We start from the raw sequence: 22,470 nt of genomic DNA on the forward strand, positions 1-22,470 counted from the left end.
CTTAGGGATCCAACCGATAAAAAGTTGGAATTCTTGTTAAAAAACATTTTTCCTTTGGCAGGTTCAGTAACTCAACCTGCAGTGGCGGCAATTGGAGTGTGTCAGTCCTTGAGAGACCACTTGAAACAGGTGCTCAAGTATTCCCTGAACAGCAGGCCCAAGATTTAGCTGAGCTGCCAGCGGCTTTGTGTTTTGCAATTGACGCAATCAGAGATTCTATCCTTCAGACCTCTCACCTTACGTTTGGGTTGGTGCATATGCGTAGAATCTTATGGTTGAAAAATTGGTCAGCCGAAGCGCCATGCAAAAAGCTCCTGGCTGGTTGTCCTTTCCGCAGTGAAAGGCTGTTTGGGGATAATTTGGACAATTATATCCAAAAAGATAACAAGTGGGAAAAGTCCCCCTTAGCCAGTTAAGAAAAGGAGTAAACATCCCTCATTTAAATAGGCTCTTTCTCCAGTGCCAGGGGCATCAGCCTCCAGGCAGTCGCGACAGCTTCCAACGTCAGTTTCAAGAGGTAAAACTCAGAGTCAACCCCAGGGACAAAAGAAGTCCTGGGGGGAGGAAACCTACAAGACATAACGCTAAAGCCTCTTTATGAAGGGTCGCCCCCGCTGCTACAGTTCTCAAGGGTCTGGTAGGAGGATTTTCAGGACAGATGGGTGGTCTCCACAATAACTCTAGGTTACAAGCTAGAGTTCCAAGAATCCCCGTCTCCTCGTTTTCTCAGATCAAATGTTTCCAAAGATCCAGAGAAAAAGAAGTCTCTCCATCAAGCATTAGACCGACTTTTGTCGCAAAAAGTGATCATAGTGGTTCCCATGGAAGAGCAGGGGTTGGGGATTTATTCAAACCTTTTCACAGTGCCAAAACCAAATGGAGATGTCAGACCCATTCTAGATCTCAAAAATCTAAACCGGTTCCTGAAAATTCGATCTTTTCGCATGGAATCAATCCGATCAGTAGTCTCTATCCTATAAGGAGGAGAACTTTTGGCATCAATCGACATCAAGGATGCATACCTGCATGTATCTATTTTCCCCACTCATCAGAAATATCTGAGTAGGGATGAGCCGAACACCCCCCTGTTCGGTTCGCACCAGAACATGCGAACAGGAAAAAAGTTTGTTCGAACGCGCGAAGACCGTTAAAGTCTATGGGACACGAACATAAATAATCAAAAGTGCTAATTTTAAAGGCTTATATGCAAGTTATTGTCACAAAAAGTGTTTGGGGACCTGGGTCCTGCCCCAGGGGACATGGATCAATGCAAAAAAAAGTTTTAAAAACGGCCGTTTTTTCAGGAGCAGTGATTTTAATAATGCTTAAAGTCAAACAATAAAAGTGTAATATCCCTTTAAATTTTGTAGCTGGGGGGGTCTATAGTATGCCTGTAAAGGAGCGCATGTTTCCCGTGTTTAGAACAGCCTGACAGCAAAATGACATTTCGAAGGAAAAAAAACATTTAAAACTACTCGCGGCTATTGCATTGCCGACAATACACATATAAGTTCATTGATAAAAACGGCATGGGAATTCCCCACAGGGGAACCCCGAACCAAGATTAAAAAAAAAAATGACGTGGGGGTCCCCCTAAATTCCATACCATGCCCTTCAGGTCTGGTATGGATATTGAGGGGAACCCCGGCCAAAATTAAAAAAAAAATGACGTGGGGTTCCCCCTAAATTCCATACCAGACCCTTCAGGTCTGGTATGGATTTTAAGGGGAACCCCGCGCCAAAAAAAAAAAAAAACGGCGTGGGGTCCCCCCAAAAATCCATACTAGACCCTTATCCGAGCACGCAACCTGGCAGGCCGCAGGAAAAGACCGTACCAGGCCACATGCCCTCAACATTGGGAGGGTGCTTTGGGGTAGCCCCCCAAAACACCTTGTCCCAATGTTGATGAGGACAAGGGCCTCATGCCCACAACCCTAGCCGGTGGTTGTGGGGGTCTGCGGGCGGGGGCTTATCGGAATCTGGAAGCCCCCTTTAACAAGGGGACCCCCAGATCCCGGCCCCCCCTGTGTGAAATGGTAAGGGGGTACTTACCCCTACCATTTCACTAAAAAACTGTCAAAAATGTTAAAAATGACAAGAAACAGTTTTTGACAATTCCTTTATTTAAATGCTTCTTCTTTCTTCTATTTTCCTTCATCTTCTTCTTCTGGTTCTTCTGGCTCTTCTGGTTCTTCCTCCGGCGTTCTCGTCCAGCATCTCCTCCGCGGCGTCTTCTATCTTCTTCTCCTCGGGCCGCTCCGCACCTATGGCATGGGGGGAGGCTCCCGCTCTTCTCTTCGTTTTCTTCTCTTCTTCCTTCTTCTCTTCTTCTCTTCTTCTCTTCTTCATTTTCTTCTCCAGGCCGCTCCGCATCCATGCTGGCATGGAGGGAGGCTCCCGCTGTGTGACGGCGTCTCCTCGCCTGACGGTTCTTAAATAACGAGGGGCGGGGCCATCCGGTTACCCTGCCCCCTCTGACGCACGGTGACTTGACGGGACTTCCCTGTGACGTCACGGGGAATGCCACAGGGAAGTCCCGTCATGTCCCGTGCGTCAGAGGGGGGCGGGGTCACCGGGTGCCCCGCCCCCCGTTATTTAAGAACCGTCAGACGAGGAGACCCCATCACACAGCGGGAGCCTCCCTCCATGCCAGCATGCATGCGGAGCGGCCCGGAGAAGAAAATGAAGAAGAGAAGAAGAGAAGAAGAGAAGAAGGAAGAATAGAAGAAAACGAAGAGAAGAGCGGGAGACTCCCCCCATGCCATGGGTGTGGAGCGGCCGGAGGAGAAGAAGACGCTGAGGAGATGCTGGACGAGAACGCCGGAGGAAGAACCAGAAGAACCAGAAGAAGAAGATGAAGGAAGATAGAAGAAAGAAGAAGCATTTAAATAATGAATTGTCAAAAACTGTCTCTTGTCATTTTTAACATTTTTGACAGTTTTTTTGTGAAATGGTAGGGGTAAGTACCCCCTTACCATTTCACACGGGGGGGGCCAGGCCTGGTACGGTTCAGGAGGGGGGGGCCGCACTCTCATCCCCCCCTCTTTTTCTGCGGCCTGCCAGGTTGCGTGCTCAGATAAGGGTCTGGTATGGATTTTTGGGGGACCCCACGCCGTTTTTTTTTTTTTTTTTGGCGCGGGGTTCACCTTAAAATCCATGGTATGGAATTTTGGGGGAACCCCACGTCATTTTTTTTTAAAATTTTGGCCGGGGTTCCCCTTAATATCCATACCAGACCTGAAGGGCCTGGTATGGAATTTAGGGGGACTCCCACGTCATTTTTTTTTTTTTTTGGTTCGGGGTTCCCCTGTGGGGAATTCCCATGCCGTTTTTATCAATGAACTTCTATGTGTATTGTCGGCAATGCAATAGCTGCGAGTAGGTTTAAATGGGTTTTTTCCTTCGAAATGTAATTTTGCTGTCAGACTGTTCTAAACACGGGAAACATGCGCCCCTTTACAGGCATACTATAGACACCCCCCAGCTACAAAATTTAAAGGAATATTACACTTTTATTGTTTGACTTTAAGCATTATTAAAATCACTGCTCCTGAAAAAACAGCCGTTTTTAAAACTTTAAAAAGCTTTAAAGAAGACTTCTCTAGGTTGAGGACCCAACCTAGGTATTCCAGGTAGTTGACTGTGGTGACCAAGCTTTGGTCTAAGCGGGCTACCGACTGGTCTATCAAGAGCAGGTTGTCTAGGTAAGCTATAATCGTTCTACCCTGGGTCCTTAATATGGCCAGAGGAGGAGCCAAAACCTTTGTAAACTCCCAAGGTGCAGTAGCTAGACCGAAAGGTAGAGCTACAAACTGAAAATTAAGTTTTTCCATTTCGAAACTCAGATATAGGGAGGAGCTTCGAGTTCGAGTCAAACTCATGTTCGACTCGAACATTGGCTGTTCGCAAGTTCGCCGAACAGCGAACAATTTGGGGTGTTCGCGGCAAATTCGAATGCCGCGGAACACCCTTTAAAAGTCTATGGGAGAAATCAAAAGTGCTAATTTTAAAGGCTTATATGCAAGTTATTGTCATAAAAAGTGTTTGGGGACCCGGGTCCTGCCCCAGGGGACATGGATCAATGCAAAAAAAAGTTTTAAAAACTGAAGTTTTTTCGGGAGCAGTGATTTTAATAATGCTTAAAGTGAAACAATAAAAGTGTAATATTCCTTTAAATTTCATACCTGGGGGGTGTCTATAGTATGCCTGTAAAGGGGCGCATGATTCCCATGTTTAGAACAGTCTGACAGCAAAATTACATTTCAAAGGAAAAAAAGTCATTTAAAACTACTCGCGGCTATTGATGAATTGCCGGTCCGACAATACACATAAAAGTTCATTGATAAAAACAGCATGGAAATTCCCCACAGGGGAACCCCGAACCAAAAAAAAAAAAATGACATGGGGGTCCCCCTAAATTCCATACCAGGCCCTTCAGGGAACAAATAAAGTGTCAAAAATGTTAAAAATGACAAGACAGTTTTTGACAATTCCTTTATTTAAATGCTTCTTCTTTCTTCTATCTTCTATCTTCCTTCGGTTTCTTCCTCCATCTTCTTCTTCTGGTTCTTACTCCGGTGTTCTCGTCCGGCATCTTCCTCAGCGGCGCCTTCTTCTCTTCATCTTCTTTTCTCGGGCGGCTCCGCATACATGATTGGATGGGAGGCTCCCGCTGTATGACGCTTCTCCTCTTCTGACAGTTCTTAAATAATGGAGGGCTGGGCCACCCGGTGACCCCGCCCCCTTTGACGTCATGGGGGATGCCACAGGGAAGTCCCCGTCAAGTCCCCATGCGTCAGAGGGGGCGGTGTCACTGGGTGGCCCTGCCCTCCGTTATTTAAGAACCATCAGAAGAGTAGAAGCATCACACAGCGGGAGCCTCCCATCCAATCGTGGATGCGGAGCCGCCCGAGAAAAGAAGATGAAGAGAAGAAGGCGCCGCTGAGGAAGATGCCGGACAAGAATACCGGAGGAATAACCAGAAGAAGAAGAAGATGGAGGAAGAAACCGAAGGTAGATAGAAGAAAGAAGATAGAAGAAAGAAGAAACATTTAAATAAAGGAATTGTCAAAAACTGTCTCTTTTCATTTTTAACATTTTTGACACTTTTTTAGTGAAATGGGGGGAGGGTCGGGATCTGGGGGTCCCCTTGTTAAAGGGGGCTTCCAGATTACGATAAGCCCCCCACCCGCAGACCCCAACAACCACCGGGCAAGGGTTGTGGGGATGAGGCCCTTGTCCCCATCAACATGGGGACAAGGTGTTTTGGGGGGCTACCCCAAAGCACCCTCCCACTGTTGAGGGCATGTGGCCTGGTATGGTTCAGGAGGGGGGGCGCTCTCTCCTCCCCCCTCTCTTCCTGCGGCCTGCCAGGTTGCATGCTCGGATAAGGGTCTGGTATGGATTTTTGGGGGTACTCCACGCCATTTTTTAAAAAATTTTGGCCGGGGTTCCCCTTTATATCCATACCAGACCTGAAGGGCCTGGTATGGAATTTAGGGGGACCCCCCACGTCATTTTTTTTTTTAAATTTTGTGTTCCTGTGGGGAATTCCCATTCCGTTTTTATCAATGAACAAGTCGCGACTATTAATGAATTTTTTGGTCCGACAATACACATAACAGTTTACATAACAGTTTCGGCTGAAACGCTGAATTTAACAGTTTGGCAATTGAAACCCACATTCTGAAGAATCGCGGGCTTTCAGGCTCAGTGATATCTACCTTGATTAATGAAAGGAAGCCAGTTTACAGAGTTATTTTTCAAAGAGTCTGGAAGGCATATGTTTCCTGGTGTGAATCCAGGGGTTGGCATCCCAGAAAGTATGTCATAGGTAGAATCCTTGCCTTTCTGCAAATGGGGTTAGAGATGAAGCTGGGCTTGAGCACTATCAGGGACCAGGTCTCTGCCTTATTGGTATTGTTTCAACATCCACTTGCTTCGCATTCTTTGGTCCAAAGCTTTATACAGGGAGTAACGTGGCTTAGTCCACCGATTAGAGCACCCCTGAACCCTTGGGACTTGAATTTAGTTCTGTTGGCATTACAGAAACAGCCTTTTGAGCCGATACAACATATTCCCTTGGTCCTTTTGACAATGAAGCTAGTTTTTCTGGTAGCCATTTCTTCTGCAAGAAGGGTATCAGAATTGGCGGCTCTTTCTTGTAAAGAGCCATATTTAATCATTCACAAGGATAGAGTAGTATTGCGTCCTCATCCTAGCTTTCTGGTTTCAGGTTTTTATCTAAACCAGGATATTGTTCTGCCTTCATTTTTTCCAGAACCCTGTTCTACGGAAGAAAAGTCACTACATTCTCTGGCTGTAGGGAGAGCGGTCAAATCTATATGGAGGCGACTGCTCAGATTCGGAAAACGGATGTTTTGTTTGTGCTGTCTGAAGATCCTAGAAAAGGACAGGCAGCGTCGAAATCTACTATTGCTAAGTGGATTTGGCAAGTAATTATTCAAGCTTATGGTTTGAAGAGGTAAGTTCCAACTTTTCAAATCAAAGCGCACTCCACCAGGGCTGTTAGAGCTTCATGGGCAGTGCATCCCCAAGCCTCCATGGCTCAAATCTGCAAGGCCGCAACTTGGTCTTTAGTCCATACATTCACCAGATTCTATCAGGTGGATGTAAGAAGGCATGAGGATATCGCCTTTGGGCGCAGTGTGCTGCAGGCAGCAGTATAGGTCCTCAGGTCTGATTGCACTCTACTTTTGTTTGCGTCTCCCTCCCTTCAGTTAGCATTGTTCTGGGACATTCCATACAGTAATTACTGTGGCTCTGTGTCCCATGATGTACGATAAAGAAAATAGGATTTTTCTAACAGCTTTCCTGTAAAATCCTTTTTCTTAGAGTACATCATGGGACACAGAGATCCCTCCCCTCTTCTAATAAATGTATATTGTTTTGCTACAAAACTGAGGTACTCCCAGTAAGGGGAAGGGTTATATAGGGAGCTAAACTTCCTGTTTAGGGTGTGCCAGTGTCCATCACCTAAAGGTGCCTATATAACCATACAGTAATTACTGTGGCTCTGTGTCCCATGATGCACTCCAAGAAAAGGATTTTACAGGTAAGCTGTTATAAAAATCCTATTTTTCTGTATTAAAAGGTTTATCCAGAGGTTGAATACATATAACCTCTAAATGAATTATACTAATCATGTTGTGGCTCTAACAAGTGAAAACCAAAGTATTTAAGCTTGGTTTCTAATTTTTTTATGAAAAGATGAACTAGCTCATATCACCCTAGCACCCCTCCCCCAATCTCTGCTGCACTTATACAGTATATTATGACCACCCACACCAGCTTGTGTAACAGACCTCACACTTGGAGTATTCACTGTACAGCTCTTGGGGCTATGTACTATCACAATGCATGCAATGAGGTGAACTTAGCTTTTAACGAATCCAATAGTTCAGTTTATATGTATCTACAATCAGCTCCTTTGGCCACACTGTTTGCATAGTGGTGCATTTCCTAGCTGGCCTTTTTAACTCCTTTGCACCAACAGTACACAAATATGTGGCCTCTCCGAGCGGCCGCAGATTTTCATATCATTTTTAAACACAGCTGTACCCAGTGCGCTCCCAGCACAGTTACCGGTGACTAATGCCGCGTACACACGGTCGGACTTTTCATCTACAAAAGTCCAACGGACGCCGACGGACTAAAGCTGGCTGGTAATCCGATCGTGTGTGGGCTTCTCCGGACTTTCAGCAGACTTTTTCAGCCTCAAATCCGACGGACTTTAGATTTGAAACATGCTTCAAATCTTTACGTCGTAACTACGACGGACCCCGAAATCCGCTCGTCTGTGTGCTAGTCCGACGGACAAAAACCCATGCTAGGGCAGCTATTGGCTACTGGCTATGAACTTCCTTATTTTAGTCCGGTGTACGTCATCACGTACGAATCCGTCGGACTTTTGTGTGGTCGTGTGTAGGCAAGTCCGTTCGTTAGAAAGTCTGCTGCAAGTCCGCCGAAAGTCCGCCGGAAGTCCGCCGGAAGTCTGTCGGACAGGCTGTCGGACTTTTGTAGACGAAAAGTCCGACCGTGTGTACGCGGCATAACAGAAAGCTTTCCAATTATGTGACTGCTGTGACAGACAATCATGGTGGTCACATGATCATAAACCCCACCCTGCCTCCCGGCATCTGAAACCCCTTAAAGGGCCAGGAGGCTCTGGCGCCAAGGGGTTTTCCTCATCACCATAGGTCATAGAAAATGAGGACTGTAGCTGCCAATTTCAGTGCTATCTTTTAAGAAGGTTCTGAATGCAGGACCTCAAACATCAGCAACTCCATGAGGTAGAGAATACTTTGATAATTTGTTCTTACAATTCTATTGGTCTAAGACACTGCATTGGCAAATAGGTATAGATAAGACTAGGCCTGACCTATTGCATCTTGTATTCACCCTCATTTCTGTTCCTTTACATAGTTATACAGTTTATAATGTTAAAAAAATACATCCAGTTAAACCTATGTAGTGTGATTTTTATTCTCTAATAAACCCGGTAGCCTTTTATATTCTGTCTTGTGAAAAAGACATCTCAACTTTTTTGAAGTATAGTTCTTTACTTACATGGCTCCATTTATGTGGCCTCAAATATCCTGGTCAGCACATCGTGTAATTGGCTACTATGCAGCTTCTGCCTGAAGACCTGCAGATGCCCTTTTGCAGGTACTTTGCAAAAGTCATTTATGTTAGTACTGTCCCTGGTACTGGTTAAAAAAAACAGAAACACTAACCTAAGAGCCCATTCACACAAGGGCAACACGACTTCCAGCGCGACTTTGGGAGGCAACTTGGACACAACTTGAGTATGAATCACAGCGCGACTTGGGGCGACTTCATCGTAAAATCCATACCAGACCCTTATCCGAGCACGCAGCCTGGCTGGTCAGGAAAGGGGGTGGGGACGAGCGAGCACCCCCCTCCTGAACCGTATAAGGCCGCATGCCCTCAACATGGGGGGGTATGTGCTTTGGGGGCACCTTGTCCCCATGTTGATGAGGACAAGGGCCTCTTCCCGACAGCCCTGGCCGTTGGTTGTCGGGGTCTGCAGGGGGGGTTTATTGGAATCTGGGAGCCCCCTTTAATAAGGGGGCCCCAGATCCCGGCCCCCCCACCCTATGTGAATGAGGTGACCCTGCCCCTTATGACGTCACAGTCCCACCATGCCCCGGGACTGTGACGTCATAAGGGGCGGGGTCACCGGGTGACATCATCCGGTGAACACACCCCATGCCTATATAAGTCAATGCGCACCACGTATACGGCATTACAGCAGGAGAGAGCATTGTGTCAACATCGGAAGAAGAGAAGAGGGAAGAAGACGGCGAAGAAGACCGGGCCACCGCTAGCAAAAGAGCAGCAAAAGAGCAGAAGAGAGCGGAGGAGCCTGGCAGAAGAACTGGAGAGCAGGAGAAGAACCGGACACCCCGGGAGAAGAGGCCAGAGAGAGTGGAGAAGAAGCCAGAGAGAGCGGAGAAGTCGGAAGAGACCCCCAAAGTCGGAAGGAGACCACCGGAGCTGCCTAATAAATTACTTAAAAAACCTGTGTAGTGTGTTTTTTTTTATTGACACTTTTTTCCCCCAGGTGAGTGGGCAGGAGTACGATGTACCCCATACTCATTCACATAGGGTGGGGGGCCGGGATTTGGGGGCCCCCTTATTAAAGGGGGCTCCCGGATTCCAATAAGCCCCCTGCCTGCAGACACCAACAACCAACAGCCAGGGTTGTCGGGAAGAGGCCCTTGTCCTCATCAACATGGGGACAAGGTGCTTTGGGGTGGGGGGGCCGCAGGGCGTCCCCCTTCCCCAAAGCACCCACCCCCCATGTTGAGGGCATGTGGCCTGGTATGGTTCAAGAGGGGGGGCGCTCGCTCCTCCCCACCCCCATTCCTGACCGGCCGGGGTGCGTGCTCAGATAAGGGTCTGGTATGGATTTTGGGGGGACCCCCACGCCTTTTTTTGGCATAGGGGGTTTCCCCTTAAAATCCATACCAGACCTAAGGGCCTGGTAGGCTCTTGGAGGGGAACCCATGCCGTTTTTTTATTTAAAATTTGGCATGGAGTTCCCCCTCATGATTCATACCAAACACATGTCAGTATTGCTTATCGCTCATCGGGAAAGGAAAAAACACATTTTTTCTTTCCCGATGAGCGAGCCAGCTCGGTGCTGGCATATCGCGGTCACTCTTCCTGGGTAAATTCTTTTCTTTTTCCTGTAAAGTTGCCTCATTATGAACGGGGATCCGACTTGGAGGCGACTTCCATTAAAATCAATGGGTACAAGTCACCTAGAAGTCGGATTGAAGTAGTACAGGAACCTTTTCTGAAGTCGGGGCGACTGCAGTAGTGTGCATTAAGACGGATCCATTCACTTATATTGATTTTTTCATGTAGCGTGACTTGAGGCGACTAGGGGCGACTCCAAAGTTGCCCCTGTGTGAATGGAGTCTAAAGCTTTATCTAATTATAGTAATAACAAATCATTAGTTATTACTACATATATAAACACATTATAGAATCGAAAAATTATAAACTAAAGAAAGTCACCTTTAGTGATAATGTAAACATTTACTTTTTAGTTTCTATGATGTGTATATTTAATTAATATTCAAAGTAATTTATTTGGCATGCTATTTACAAAACGTAGTTTATTTAATATATATGCACTGATAATGGAGCCGAGGCACCTTAGTAAAAGCAAACAGTCCCTTTTACGGTCAAAAACAGGCCAACAGAAAAGACAGCTGGTCCTCCGGAAGCAAAAAATGTACAATTGTTGGTACAAAACATAAACGCTCGGCTCACTGCCAGTCACACTTCTACTTTAACAGGGTGTTTTAAATCTCCTGAATGCCTAAGGGGTCCCAAAGAGAAGGTCATCAGAGTTCAGCAACCTTGTCTCAGCCATGCACTAGCCCACATTGCTCATTTAGTTGTGTTTCTTCTCTACTTCACCTCACAGACAGGCACTGAGTGTTTCCTCCTCCTTTTCTAGACTCTGATGCAAGTGGATGAACCCTTTCAGGGTAAAAGTCTCTGTAATGAGGGATGGAAGTTTTTTCTCACCCAAATATCTCTCTGAAACTCCAAATTTCGGATCCCAAATGAGGACTTATCGATCCAGAGGGGACCATAAGTCAGTCCTCTTCTCTCCCTTGGGTTCAGACTCACTGATCACAGTTTGGGGTAAAGGGCCAATCACAGTGGTCCTTTACCACATGATCAGCTGTGTCCAATGACAGCTGATCACAGATGTAAACACAAGCCGGTTATCTGTGTTTCTTTCCTCACACTGACAGCACTAGGAGAGAAGAAGGAAGCCAAAAACCGGCTTGTGTTAAAGGGACATCAACACTAATAATAAGGGCACCGATTATCAGTGTACTGATTATCAATGCAGTCCCAACAGTGCCCATAAGTGCTGCCAATCAGTAGCCATCAGTGCCTCTTCATCAGTGCCACCTATCAGTGTTGCCTACCAGCGCTACCTATCAGTGCTGCCTATCAGTGTCATCTGCCAGTGCCACCCATCAGAGCCCATCAGTGCCACCTATCAGTGCACATCAGTGCCTCCTTATCAGTGCCCATCATTGCAGCCTAATAATGCCCATCAGTGAAGGAGAAAAATTATGTTTGCCAAATTCCATAACAAACTATGAAAAAAAAATATTTTTGAAAAGTGTTTGGTCTTTCTTTGTTTGTTTAGAAAAAAATTAAAAACCCAGTGGTGATTAAATACCACTAAAAGACTCTATTTGTGTGAAAAAAATGATAAAAATGTCATATGGGTAAAGTGTAGCATGACTGCGCTGAATTGTCATTCAAATTGTCATTCAAAGTGTGACAGCACTGAAAGCTGAAAATTGGCCTGGGCAGGAAGGGGGTAAAAGTGCCCAGTAAACAAGTGGTTAAAGGGACCACAACCCAAATAGTGGGGAAATATAGCTGCCAGCCAGGACCCATCCCTGCCATCCTATACAACACTTAACACTCAATTTAATCTCCTATGTTTTTTCTCCTCGCAAACTTTTAATAATGTTTACGTATTGAACCTGATAATGTTATTTTTTTTATGTTTTCTAATATATTGTCCATACACTGTATCTGATATTGTATTTTTACATAATCTTTATCCATATTCTGATGAAAGGCACACAGTAAATGTCCTGAAATGCGTTGGTTATCAATAAATAGATAAAAAGATATATTGTATACATAAAAGGTTTACAATATTTTTCCAAGACAAGTCAACACACATTTAGATTCTGAATCTTTATTAAGATAGCGATATTTGTTAAAACAATTTAACACAGATTAATGCAAAATAACATTGCTGACTTTAGCGCAGCTGCTGTGATTTCTGACTGCCATTAGTAGGTCATTACATAATTCTATTTAGGTTTATTTGGCTCCAATCATCTACTCCCCTTTGCGTCCTACAATGAATAGCATAGCTTTATAATCAATGATATCGCTGACATTGCGTCTCCTCTGCACTGCATAGTAATCAATGACTAAACCCAGCTTACCAAAGGCGTTTTTCACAAACTCCTCATTAATTTTAAAACAATGGAACCGTTCTGCTCCAGCAAACCAGTACGTTGCATCTAATGACGCAATAAGTAACAGTTGGCCTCCGGGTTTTAGCAGCTTTATGATCTTCTCCAGATTCTTCATGTATTCATCTTCATTTTTACTGATAACTTCCAGTATCCACGCACTGATAATACAATCAGCAAGTGGTAGTAGCATGGGGGAAATTGTGTTTTCCTGTTCAAAATCACATTTCAAAATCTGCCTGATGGATGACCTTAGGCACATTTCTTTCTCCTGAAGTTGATCTCTGAAAGAAAAAAAAACACATAATATGGACATTACAGGAAATATTTCAATATACAGTGATGTGGCGTAATAAGCAATTCTGCCAAAATTCAGTTAGACTTTAATTTGACAAGTTAAAATAAAATTGTCATACTAGTGTAGCACTACCCCTGTAGGAGTTGCTAATGGCAGGGTTCCCCATTACTGCACAGCCAGTCACACAGCATTTCCTTCTCACATCCAGACACAGTGATCAGACCTTTGGCTTGTTTTTTGTTGTTTTATTAGGTGATGAAAACTTGGATGGGGGTAATGGCAGTTCCGTCCTAATAGCATCATGGGCCCCTGGGCAAAGTAATGCACTGGGACCCCTATCAGCTTGCCTCAATTTGCGAACCTACTTTCAAGAAATAGTTCATAGAATTAAACATAGATTCATTAGTACTTTCAATAAAATAAATTAAAAAAAATCAAAGACTAAATCAACACAAAGCGCACAGTACACTGGGGAATGCAGAAGGGCACAGTACAGGAGGGGTCAGGAGGGCACAATATTAGGATCAGGAGGGCACAGTATAGGTTCTGGTACTCTTCCCAGAACACGGCCATCTTGGGACAGTTTAGTAAAAAGCACCACTGTCCCAGCAAATCCGGGACAGTTGCCAAGTATGATGCCCAGGAGTGCCCTTGTATTAAGATGGCCCTGGGTAAGGGATTATGGGATACCCAACTTGAAAATGTCCAACAATTAAAACCAGGGACAACTTCCTCCCTATTGACAGATTTCTCTTCTTCCTTACACCTGCACAAACTTGGTTCCCTTGTACAGCTACTGCTGGTTCACTCCTGGGGGAACTAACAGTCTTTAGTTAGTTCAGCAACAGCCCGTTACAGGCTAGAAATAGGGATGAGCTTGATGTTCGGGTCGAACATACAGTAAGTTCGACTCGAACATTGGGTGTTCACCCGTTCGCCGAACAGCAAACATTATGGGGCATTCATGGAAAATTTGAGCGCCGCAGAATGCCCCATAATGCACTGCGAGATCGCAGTGCATTGCTGTATGATGATTGGCCAAAGCATGCTCCTGACCTGCATGCTTTGGCCAATCACATCACGCTCTGCTGAGAAAGCCATAATTGGCCAAAGGCAGGGTGCCTTAGTGGCAGTGTATTATATACATACATATACATACACACACACACACTCTGCATCCAGTGTAGCCTATATCTACATTGCATTCTTTGGTGTACTGTTTCTAATACACTTCAGGCAGTGTATTAATATATACAGTATCTCACAAAAGTGAGTACACCCCTCGCATCTTTGTAAATATTTTATTATACCTTTTCATGTGACAACACTGAAGAAATAATACTTTGCTACAATGTAAAGTAGTGAGTGTACAGCTTATATAGCAGTGTAAATTTGCTGTCCCCTCAAAATAACTCAACACAAAGCCATTAATGTCTAAACCACTGGCAACAAAAGTGAGTACACCCCTAAGTGATAATGTCCAAATTGGGCCCAATTAGCGATTTTCCCTCCCCGGTGTCATGTGACTCGTTGGTGTTACAAGGTCTCAGGTGTGAATGGGGAGCAGGTGTGTTCAATTTGGTGTCATCACTCTCACTGTCTCATACTGGTCACTAAAAGTTCAACATGGCACCTCATGGCAAAGAACTCTCGGAGGATCTGAAAAAAAGGATTGTTGCTCTAAATAAAGATGGTCTAGCCTATAAGAAGATTGCCAAGACCCTGAAACTGAGCTGCAGCACGGTGGCCAAGACCATACAGTGGTTTAACAGAACAGGTTCCGCTCAAAACAGACCTCGCCATGGTCAACCAAAGAAGTCGAGCGCACATGCTCAGCATCATATCCAGAGGTTGTCTTTCGGAAATAGATATAGGAGTGCCGCCAGCATTTATACAGAGGTCGAAGGGGTGGGGGTTCAACCTGTCAGTGCTCAGACCATACGCCACACACTGCATCAAATTGGTCTGCATGGCTGTTGTCCCAGAAGGAAGCCTCTTCTAAAGATGATGCACAAGAAAGCCCAAAAACTGTTTGCTGAAGACAAGCAGACTAAAGGCATGGATTACTGAAACCATGACCTGTGGTCTGATGAGACCAAGATAAACTTTTTTGGTTCAGATGGTGTCAAGCGTGTGTGGCGTCAACCAGGTGAGGAGTACAAAGACAAGTGTGTCTTGCCTACAGTCAAGCGTGATAGTGGGGGTGTCATGGTCTGGGGCTGCATGAGTGCTGCCGACACTGGGGAGCTACAGTTCATTGAGGGAACCATGAATGCCAACATGTACTGTTACATACTGGAGCAGAGCATGATCCCCTCCCTTTGGAGACTGAGCCGCAGGGCAGAATTCCATCATGATAACGACCCAAAACACACCTCCGAGATTACCACTGCCTTGCTAAAGGAGCTGAGGGTAAAGGTGATGGACTGGCCAAGCAGGTCTCCAGACCTAAACCCTATTGAGTATCTGTGGGACATCCTCAAATGGAAGGTGGAGCAGTGCAAGGTCTCTAACATCTACCAGCTTCATGATGTCATCATGCAGGCGTGGAAGAGGACTCCAGTGGCAACCTGTGAAGCTCTGGTGAACTCCATGTCCAAGAGAGTTAAGGAAATGTTGGAAAATAATGGTGGCCACACAAAATATTGACACGTTGGGCCCAATTTGGACACTTTCACTTTTGTTGCCAGTGGTTTAGATATTAAATGGCTGTGTGTTGAGTTCTTTTGAGGGGACAGCAAATTTACACTGTTATACAAACTGTACACTCATTACTTTACATTGCAGCAAAGTGTTATTTCTTCAGTGTTGTCACATTAAAAGATATATTAAAATATTTACAAAAATGTGAGGGGTGTACTCACTTTTGTGAGGTACTGTATATACAGTCAGGTCCATAAATATTGGGACATTGACACAATTCTAATCTTTTTGGCTCTATACACCACCACAATGGATTTGAAATGAAACAAACAAGATGAGCTTTAACTGCAGACTTTCAGCTTTAATTTGAGGGTATTTACATCCAAATCAGGTGAACGGTGTAGGAATTACAACAGTTTGTATATGGGCCTCCCACTTTTTAAGGGACCAAAAGTAATGGGACAGATTAACAATCATCCATCAAACTTTCACTTTTTTTTATAAGCTTGTTTTTTTTTTTCCAAAAAGTTTATTAGAATTTCAAGTTATACAAACAAGCACAACAGATTTGTAATCATTACATCAGGTATAGATAGTTTTACAATGTACTTGGCAAATATCAATAAAGAGCACGTTTCAGAAATAGCACATCTATACACTTGAAATACAGTCTATACTTAGATTGTTCATGGTAAGCGTAGAGTATGGTGAACACCAACGTCGCTGCCGTACGACTTAGGAGGGTATTCCTCAGAAATCTTGCACCAGAGTGTCTGGTAAACCAAAGCAGGCCGTCCCATATCCCCAACACCCCAGACCGGATCATACTGTGTTAGGGAGGGGCGATTATAGCTGTTAGGATTTAAAGCCATAGTAATAGAATACTCATTGGAATAACTGGCCTTCACCATAAGCAAGATGGTTTGGTAAAGTAAGCCGTAAATAAGGAGCCGTCAGAAAAAGTATTTTTACATATTACCTTTAGGTAGTCCCTGCTTAGGAAGGTTGGGGCAATAGTATAAGGAGATAGTTTCTTCTTACTGCATGGAGGGTTAGCATGAGAAATTAGGGATTAGGGATGAGCTTCGAGTTCAAGTCGAACTCATGTTCGACTCGAACATCGGCTGTTCGCCAGTTTGCTGAACAGCAAACAATTTGGGGTGTTCGCGGCAAATTCGAAAGCTGCGGAACACCCTTTAAAAGTCTAATGGGAGAAATCAAAAGTGCTAATTTTAAAGGCTTATATGCATGGTATTGTCATAAAAAGTGTTTGGGGACCTGGGTCCTGCCCCAGGACACATGGAACAATGCAAAAAAGCAGTGATTTTAATAATGCTTAAAGTGAAACAATAAAAGTGTAATATTCCTTTAAATTTCATACCTGGGGGGGTGTCCTGCGCCCCTTTACAGTATGCCTGTAAAGGGGCGCATGTTTCCCGTGTTTAGGACAGTCTGACAGCAAAATGACATTTCAAAGGAAAAAAAGTCATTTAAAACTACTCGCGGCTATTAATGAATTGCCAGTCCAACAATACACATAAAAGTTCATTGATAAAAATGGCATGGGAATTCCCCACAGGGGAACCCCAAACCAAAATTTAAAAAAAAAATGATGGTCCCCCTAAATTCCATACCAGGCCCTTCAGGTCTGGTATGGATATTAAGGGGAACCCCAGCCAAAATTAAAAAAAAAAATGGCGTGGGATCCCCCTCAAAATCTATACCAGACCCTTTAGGTCTGGTATGGATTTTAAGGGGAACCCCGCGCCAAAATTTTTTTAAAAAATGGCGTGGGGTCCCCCCAAAAATCCATACCAGACCCTTATCCAAGCACGCAACCTGGCAGGCCGCAGAAAAAGAGGGGGGACGAGAGAGCACCCCCCCTCCTGAACAGTACCGGGCCACATGCCCTCAATATTGGGAGGGTGCTTTGGGGTAGCCCCCCAAAACACCTTGTCCCAATGTTGATGGGGACAAGGGCCTCATCCCCACAACCCTTGCCCGGTGGTTGTGGGGGTCTGCGGGCAGGGGGCTTATCAGAATCTGGAAGCCCCCTTTGACAAGGGGACCACCAGATCCCGGCCCTCCCCCCTGTGTCAAATGGTAAGAGGGTACAAAAGTACTCCTACCATTTCACAAAAAAACTGTCAAAAAAGAGACAGTTTTTGACAATTCCTTTATTTAAATGCTTCTTCTTTCTTCTATATTCCTTTGGTTTCTTCCTCCATCTTCTTCTTCTTCTGGTTCTTCTGGTTCTTCCTCCGGTGTTCTTGTTCGGCATCTTCCTCCGCTCCGTCTTCTTCCCTTCTTCTCGGGCCGCTCCGCATCCACCATGATGGGAGGCTCCCGCTGTGTGATGCTACTCCTCTTCTGATGGTTCTTAAATAATGAAGGGCGGGGCCACCCGGTGACTCTGTCCCCTCTGACACACGGGGACTTGACGGGGACTTCCCTGTGGCATTTCCTGTGATGTCAGAGGGGGCGGGGCCACCCGTTACGTAACATATTATTCTGGTGATATGGCATGCCCATTGATATTTGTGTAGGTCAGGGAGGCCCAATCCCCCTTTGGGGATAGTTATTTGGTTCCAACTAATTCTCGGGCATCCAGTTGCCCAAATGAAACTCCTGCAGATTCGTTTGTAATGAGTGAAGAAAGACAAGGGGATTTTAGTTGGGACTGTCTGAAAAAGATATAAGATTCTGGGCAAGATGTTCATTTTTATTATTGCTAAAAGACCAAACAATGAAAAATTCCCTGGTGACCTTTTGTGGAGGTCTTGTTGGATAGTTTTGATTATTGGAACATAATTCCTGTCATACAATTCAGTCAGTTTCGCTGAGATTTGTATACCTAAATAAGTAAGTGCTTGTTGTTCCCATCCAAACGGGAAATTGGTCTGACATTGAGAAACCAGTGTGGAAGGAAGGGAAATATTTAGTGCTTTTGATTTTGCAAAGTTTATCTGTAAGTTAGATATAGATTTAAAGAGGGTAAATTCCTTAAGCAGGTTGGGGGTGGTGGTAATGGGGTCAGTGATTTTACAGGTTTTGTTTAGAACATTAATGCCCTTAATGTTTGGGTTCGCTCTTATTTTGCGTAGCATGGGTTCAAGAGTGAGCACAAAAATTAGGGGGGAGAGGGGCATCCCTGGCGTGTGCCGTTCGAGATGGAGAAGTGCTCGACAGGCGGCCGTTGACTCTAATTTTGGCTGTGGGAGTAGAGTATAATGCCTTTATTAAGTGAAGGAAGTGGGCTGGGAAACCCATAGCCTGTAATGTAGCCGATATGTAGTCCCATGCCACCCTGTCAAACGCCTTCTCCTCATCGAGGGAAAGAAAAAAGCCTTGTGTGGAGGTATTTGTGAGCCATTGATGAATGTTTAATGCTTTTATGGTGTTATCCCTGGCTTCTCGTCCAGGGATAAAACCTATCTGGTCCAATGAGATCAGTTTGGGGAGTAGGGGTAGTATGCGGTTAGCAAGAATTTTAGCGTAAAGTTTCACGTCCACATTCAAAAGGGATATGGGTCGCTAGTTAGATACTATCGTGACGTCTTTGCCTGGTTTGGGTATGAGTGTTATGTGGGCTTCGAGGATATCTTTGTTAGCTTGAGGAGATGATGATAAAGAGTTAAATGCCTTTGTGAAGTGGGAGGTGAGTATGTTAGAAAAAGTCTTATAATAGCTCACCGTTAGGGCATCCGGTCAGTGGCTTTTACCCGTTTTAAGTTGTTTTAGGGCAGTAAGGGTTTCGTCCACCATGATCTAGGGTGATCTATGTTCGCCGAGTCCTCAGTTGAAATGGACGTTGGACAATATTGTTTTAAAAAGGCGTTAAGCAGCGCAGTCCTGCTGTTGATGCATCCCGTTGTGTGAGGGGAAGGCAGGTTATAGAGTTTAGAGAAATAGTGGACAAACTGGTCTGCAATATCTTCTGTGGTCACGTGAGCACGTCCTAGGGGATCCTTAATCATGTGAATGGTCCAAGATGCCTTTTTATGTTGCAGGGCTCTCGCTAACAGTTTTCCTGGTTTGTTCCCAAACGCATAAAACAGTTTCTGTGTTAGTAGATATTTGCGTTTCAATGTTTTGCCCAACTCCTCTAATGGGGCATACACACGGTCGGACTTTTCGGCTACAAAAGTCCGACGGACGCCGACGGACCAAATCAGGCGGACAATTAGATCGTGTGTGGGCTTCCCCGGACTTTCAGCGGACGTTTCCAGTCACAAATCTGATAGACTTTAGATTTGGAACTTGCTTCAAATCTATACGTCGTAACTCTGCCGTACCCAGAAATCCGCTCGTCTGTATGCTAGTCCGACGGACAAAAAACGACGCTAGGGCAGCTATTGGCTACTGGCTATCAACTTCCTTATTTTAGTCCAGTGTACGTCATCACGTACGAATCCGTCGGACTTTGGTGTGATCGTGTGTAGGCAAGTCCGGTCATTAGAAAGTCCGCCAAAAGTCCGTCGAAAGTCTGTCGGACAGGCTGTCGGACTTTTGTAGCTGAAAAGTCCGACCGTGTGTACGCCCCATAAGAGTTCTTTTCTAGCCTGTATGAGGTCAACCAGGACAATAACTTGTCTTCATTCCATGATATATCAAAGTACCGTGGCGTCAATATTTATATGTGGTTTTTAGCATGCCTTGCATTTATGCTATTTTGTGTATGCATTTTTTGTCAATGAGTATGCTGTATAAGATCTCGCAAGGTACAGTAAAATGTTCTTTGCAATGACTGCTTTTTGTTATACATTTCTCATTCAAAGTCCCCAAAAAAACACCTTTTTTGTTGGATATTATGTAATAAACTCGTACAAGCAATACTGTGCTTTACAGTGCCATGCAACAGTATTCACCCCCCTTGGCATTTTATCTATTTGCTACATTACAGCCTTTAGTTCATTTTTTAAAATTTGAATTATATGTGATGGATCAGAACACAATAGTCTAAGCCGGTGAAGTAAAATTAGAAAAATATATACATAAAACAATTTTTCAGAAATAAAAAACTGATAATTGGCATGTGCGTATGTATTCATCCCCTTTGTTATGAAGACCATAAAAAGCTCTGGTGCAACCAATTACCTTCAGAAGTCACATAATTAGTGAAATGATGTCCACCTGTGTGCAATCTAAGTGTCACATGATCTGTCATTACATATACACAGCTTTCTGAAAGGCCCCAGAGGCTGCAACACCTAAGCAGGAGGCACCACTAACCAAACACTGCCATGAAGACCAAGGAACTCTCCAAACAAGTAAGGGACAATGTTGTTGAGAAGTACAAGTCAGGGTTAGGTTATAAAAAAATATGCAAATCTTTGATGATCCCTAAGAGCACCATCCAATCTATCATAACCAAATGGAAAGAACATGGCACAACAGCAAACCTGCCAAGAGACAGCCGCACACCAAAACTCACGGACCGGACAAGGAGGGCATTAATCAGAGAGGCAGCACAGAGACCTAAGGTAACCCTGGAGGAGCTGCAGAGTTCCACAGCAGAGACTGGAGTATATGTACATAGTACGACAATAAACCATATGCCATAGAGTTGGGCATTATGGCAAAGTGGCCAGAAGAAAGCCATTACTTTCAGCAAAAAACAAAATGGCATGTTTTGAGTTTGAGAAAAGGCATGTGGGAGACTCCCAAAATGTGTGGAGGAAGGTGCTCTGGTCTGATGTGACTAAAATTGAACTTTTTGGCCATCAAAGAAAACATTATGTCTGGCACAAACCCAACACATCACCCAAAGAACACCATCCCCACAGTGAAACATGGTGGTGGTAGCTTCATGTTGTGGAGATGTTTTTCAGCAGTCGGGACTTGGAAACTGGTCTGAGTTGAGAGAAAGATGGATGGTGCTAAATAAAGGGATATTCTTGAGAAAAACCTGTACCACTCTGTGTGTGATTTGAGGCTAGGACGGAGGTTCACCTTCCAGCAGGACAATGACCCCAAACACACTGCTAAAGCAACATTTGAGTGGTTCAAGGGGAAACATGTAAATGTGTTGGAATGGCCTAGTCAAAGCCCAGACCTCAATCCAATAGAAAATCTGTGGTCAGACTTAAAGATTGCTGTTCACAAGCGCAAACCATCCAACTTGAAAGTGCTGGAGCAGTTTTGCAAGGAGGAATGGGCCAAAATCCCAGTAGTAAGATGTGGCAAGCTCAGAGACTTATCCAAAGCGACTTGGAGCTGTGATAGCCGCAAAAGGTGGCTCTACAAAGTATTGACTTTAGGGGGGTGAATAGTTATGCACATTGACTTTTTCTGTTATTTTGTCCTATTTGTTGCTTGCTTCACAATAAAAAAAAATCTTCAAAGTTGTGGGCATGTTCTGTAAATTAAATGATGCAAATCCTCAAACAATCCATGTTAATTCCAGGTTGTGAGGCAACAAAACCCGAAAAATGCCAAGGGGGTGAATACTTTTGCAAGGCACTGTATATCCTATGTGCTTGCTCTATATAGTGATTGGCCTCATTCAAAGTCCCCCTGACCAAAATTCTCTTTCTTTCTGTCCATATTTGGGATGGAGGCCAATTACTGATGGTGCCACGAACCACATAATTTTTCTCTTTCAATATGGAGGGAACAGCATCTCACACAACCTTCTGCCTCTTCGTAGAGGCTCATCCCAGTTTTACTGCTTACAGAAATGCTAGCCCACCTGGCTGCCACCAGCCCATTTGGCTGCTTTCTCTTCTTAGTCCTCCCAACTGACACACATGGAGACTCCCCAGGGCAAGGTTGGATGAAGAGTTGGCAGACTACTGTCTATAAGAGAGCACTGCTACAGCTGGAAGTCTCTCCCCTTGTCTGTCCCTGCACTGTGTTGATCTACTCGCTGTCTCTCTTTGCTCTCACTGCCTCTCTAGCTAGGGTCCCTCCAACTGCCTCCTGTAGTGGGATCCTTTCAGGTTTGCC

At 44.7% G+C, this 22,470-nt stretch overlaps 1 protein-coding gene across 1 annotated transcript in view; it reads right to left on the reverse strand.

Moving 5' to 3' along the window:
• Positions 1 to 12,279: 12,279 nt before the first annotated feature.
• LOC141110156 (indolethylamine N-methyltransferase-like) overlaps positions 12,280 to 22,470 on the reverse strand; it is a 66,560-nt gene continuing 56,369 nt past the window's right edge. Inside the window, exon 3 of the mRNA XM_073601369.1 lies at positions 12,280 to 12,865. Within this exon, the coding sequence (XP_073457470.1) occupies positions 12,442 to 12,865 (424 nt within the window). The 3' untranslated portion in view covers positions 12,280 to 12,441. The remainder of the gene's footprint in view (positions 12,866 to 22,470) is intronic.

Source organism: Aquarana catesbeiana, linkage group LG10 (genome assembly GCF_042186555.1).
Source record: "Aquarana catesbeiana isolate 2022-GZ linkage group LG10, ASM4218655v1, whole genome shotgun sequence".
In the NCBI taxonomy this organism is placed as follows: domain Eukaryota; kingdom Metazoa; phylum Chordata; class Amphibia; order Anura; family Ranidae; genus Aquarana; species Aquarana catesbeiana.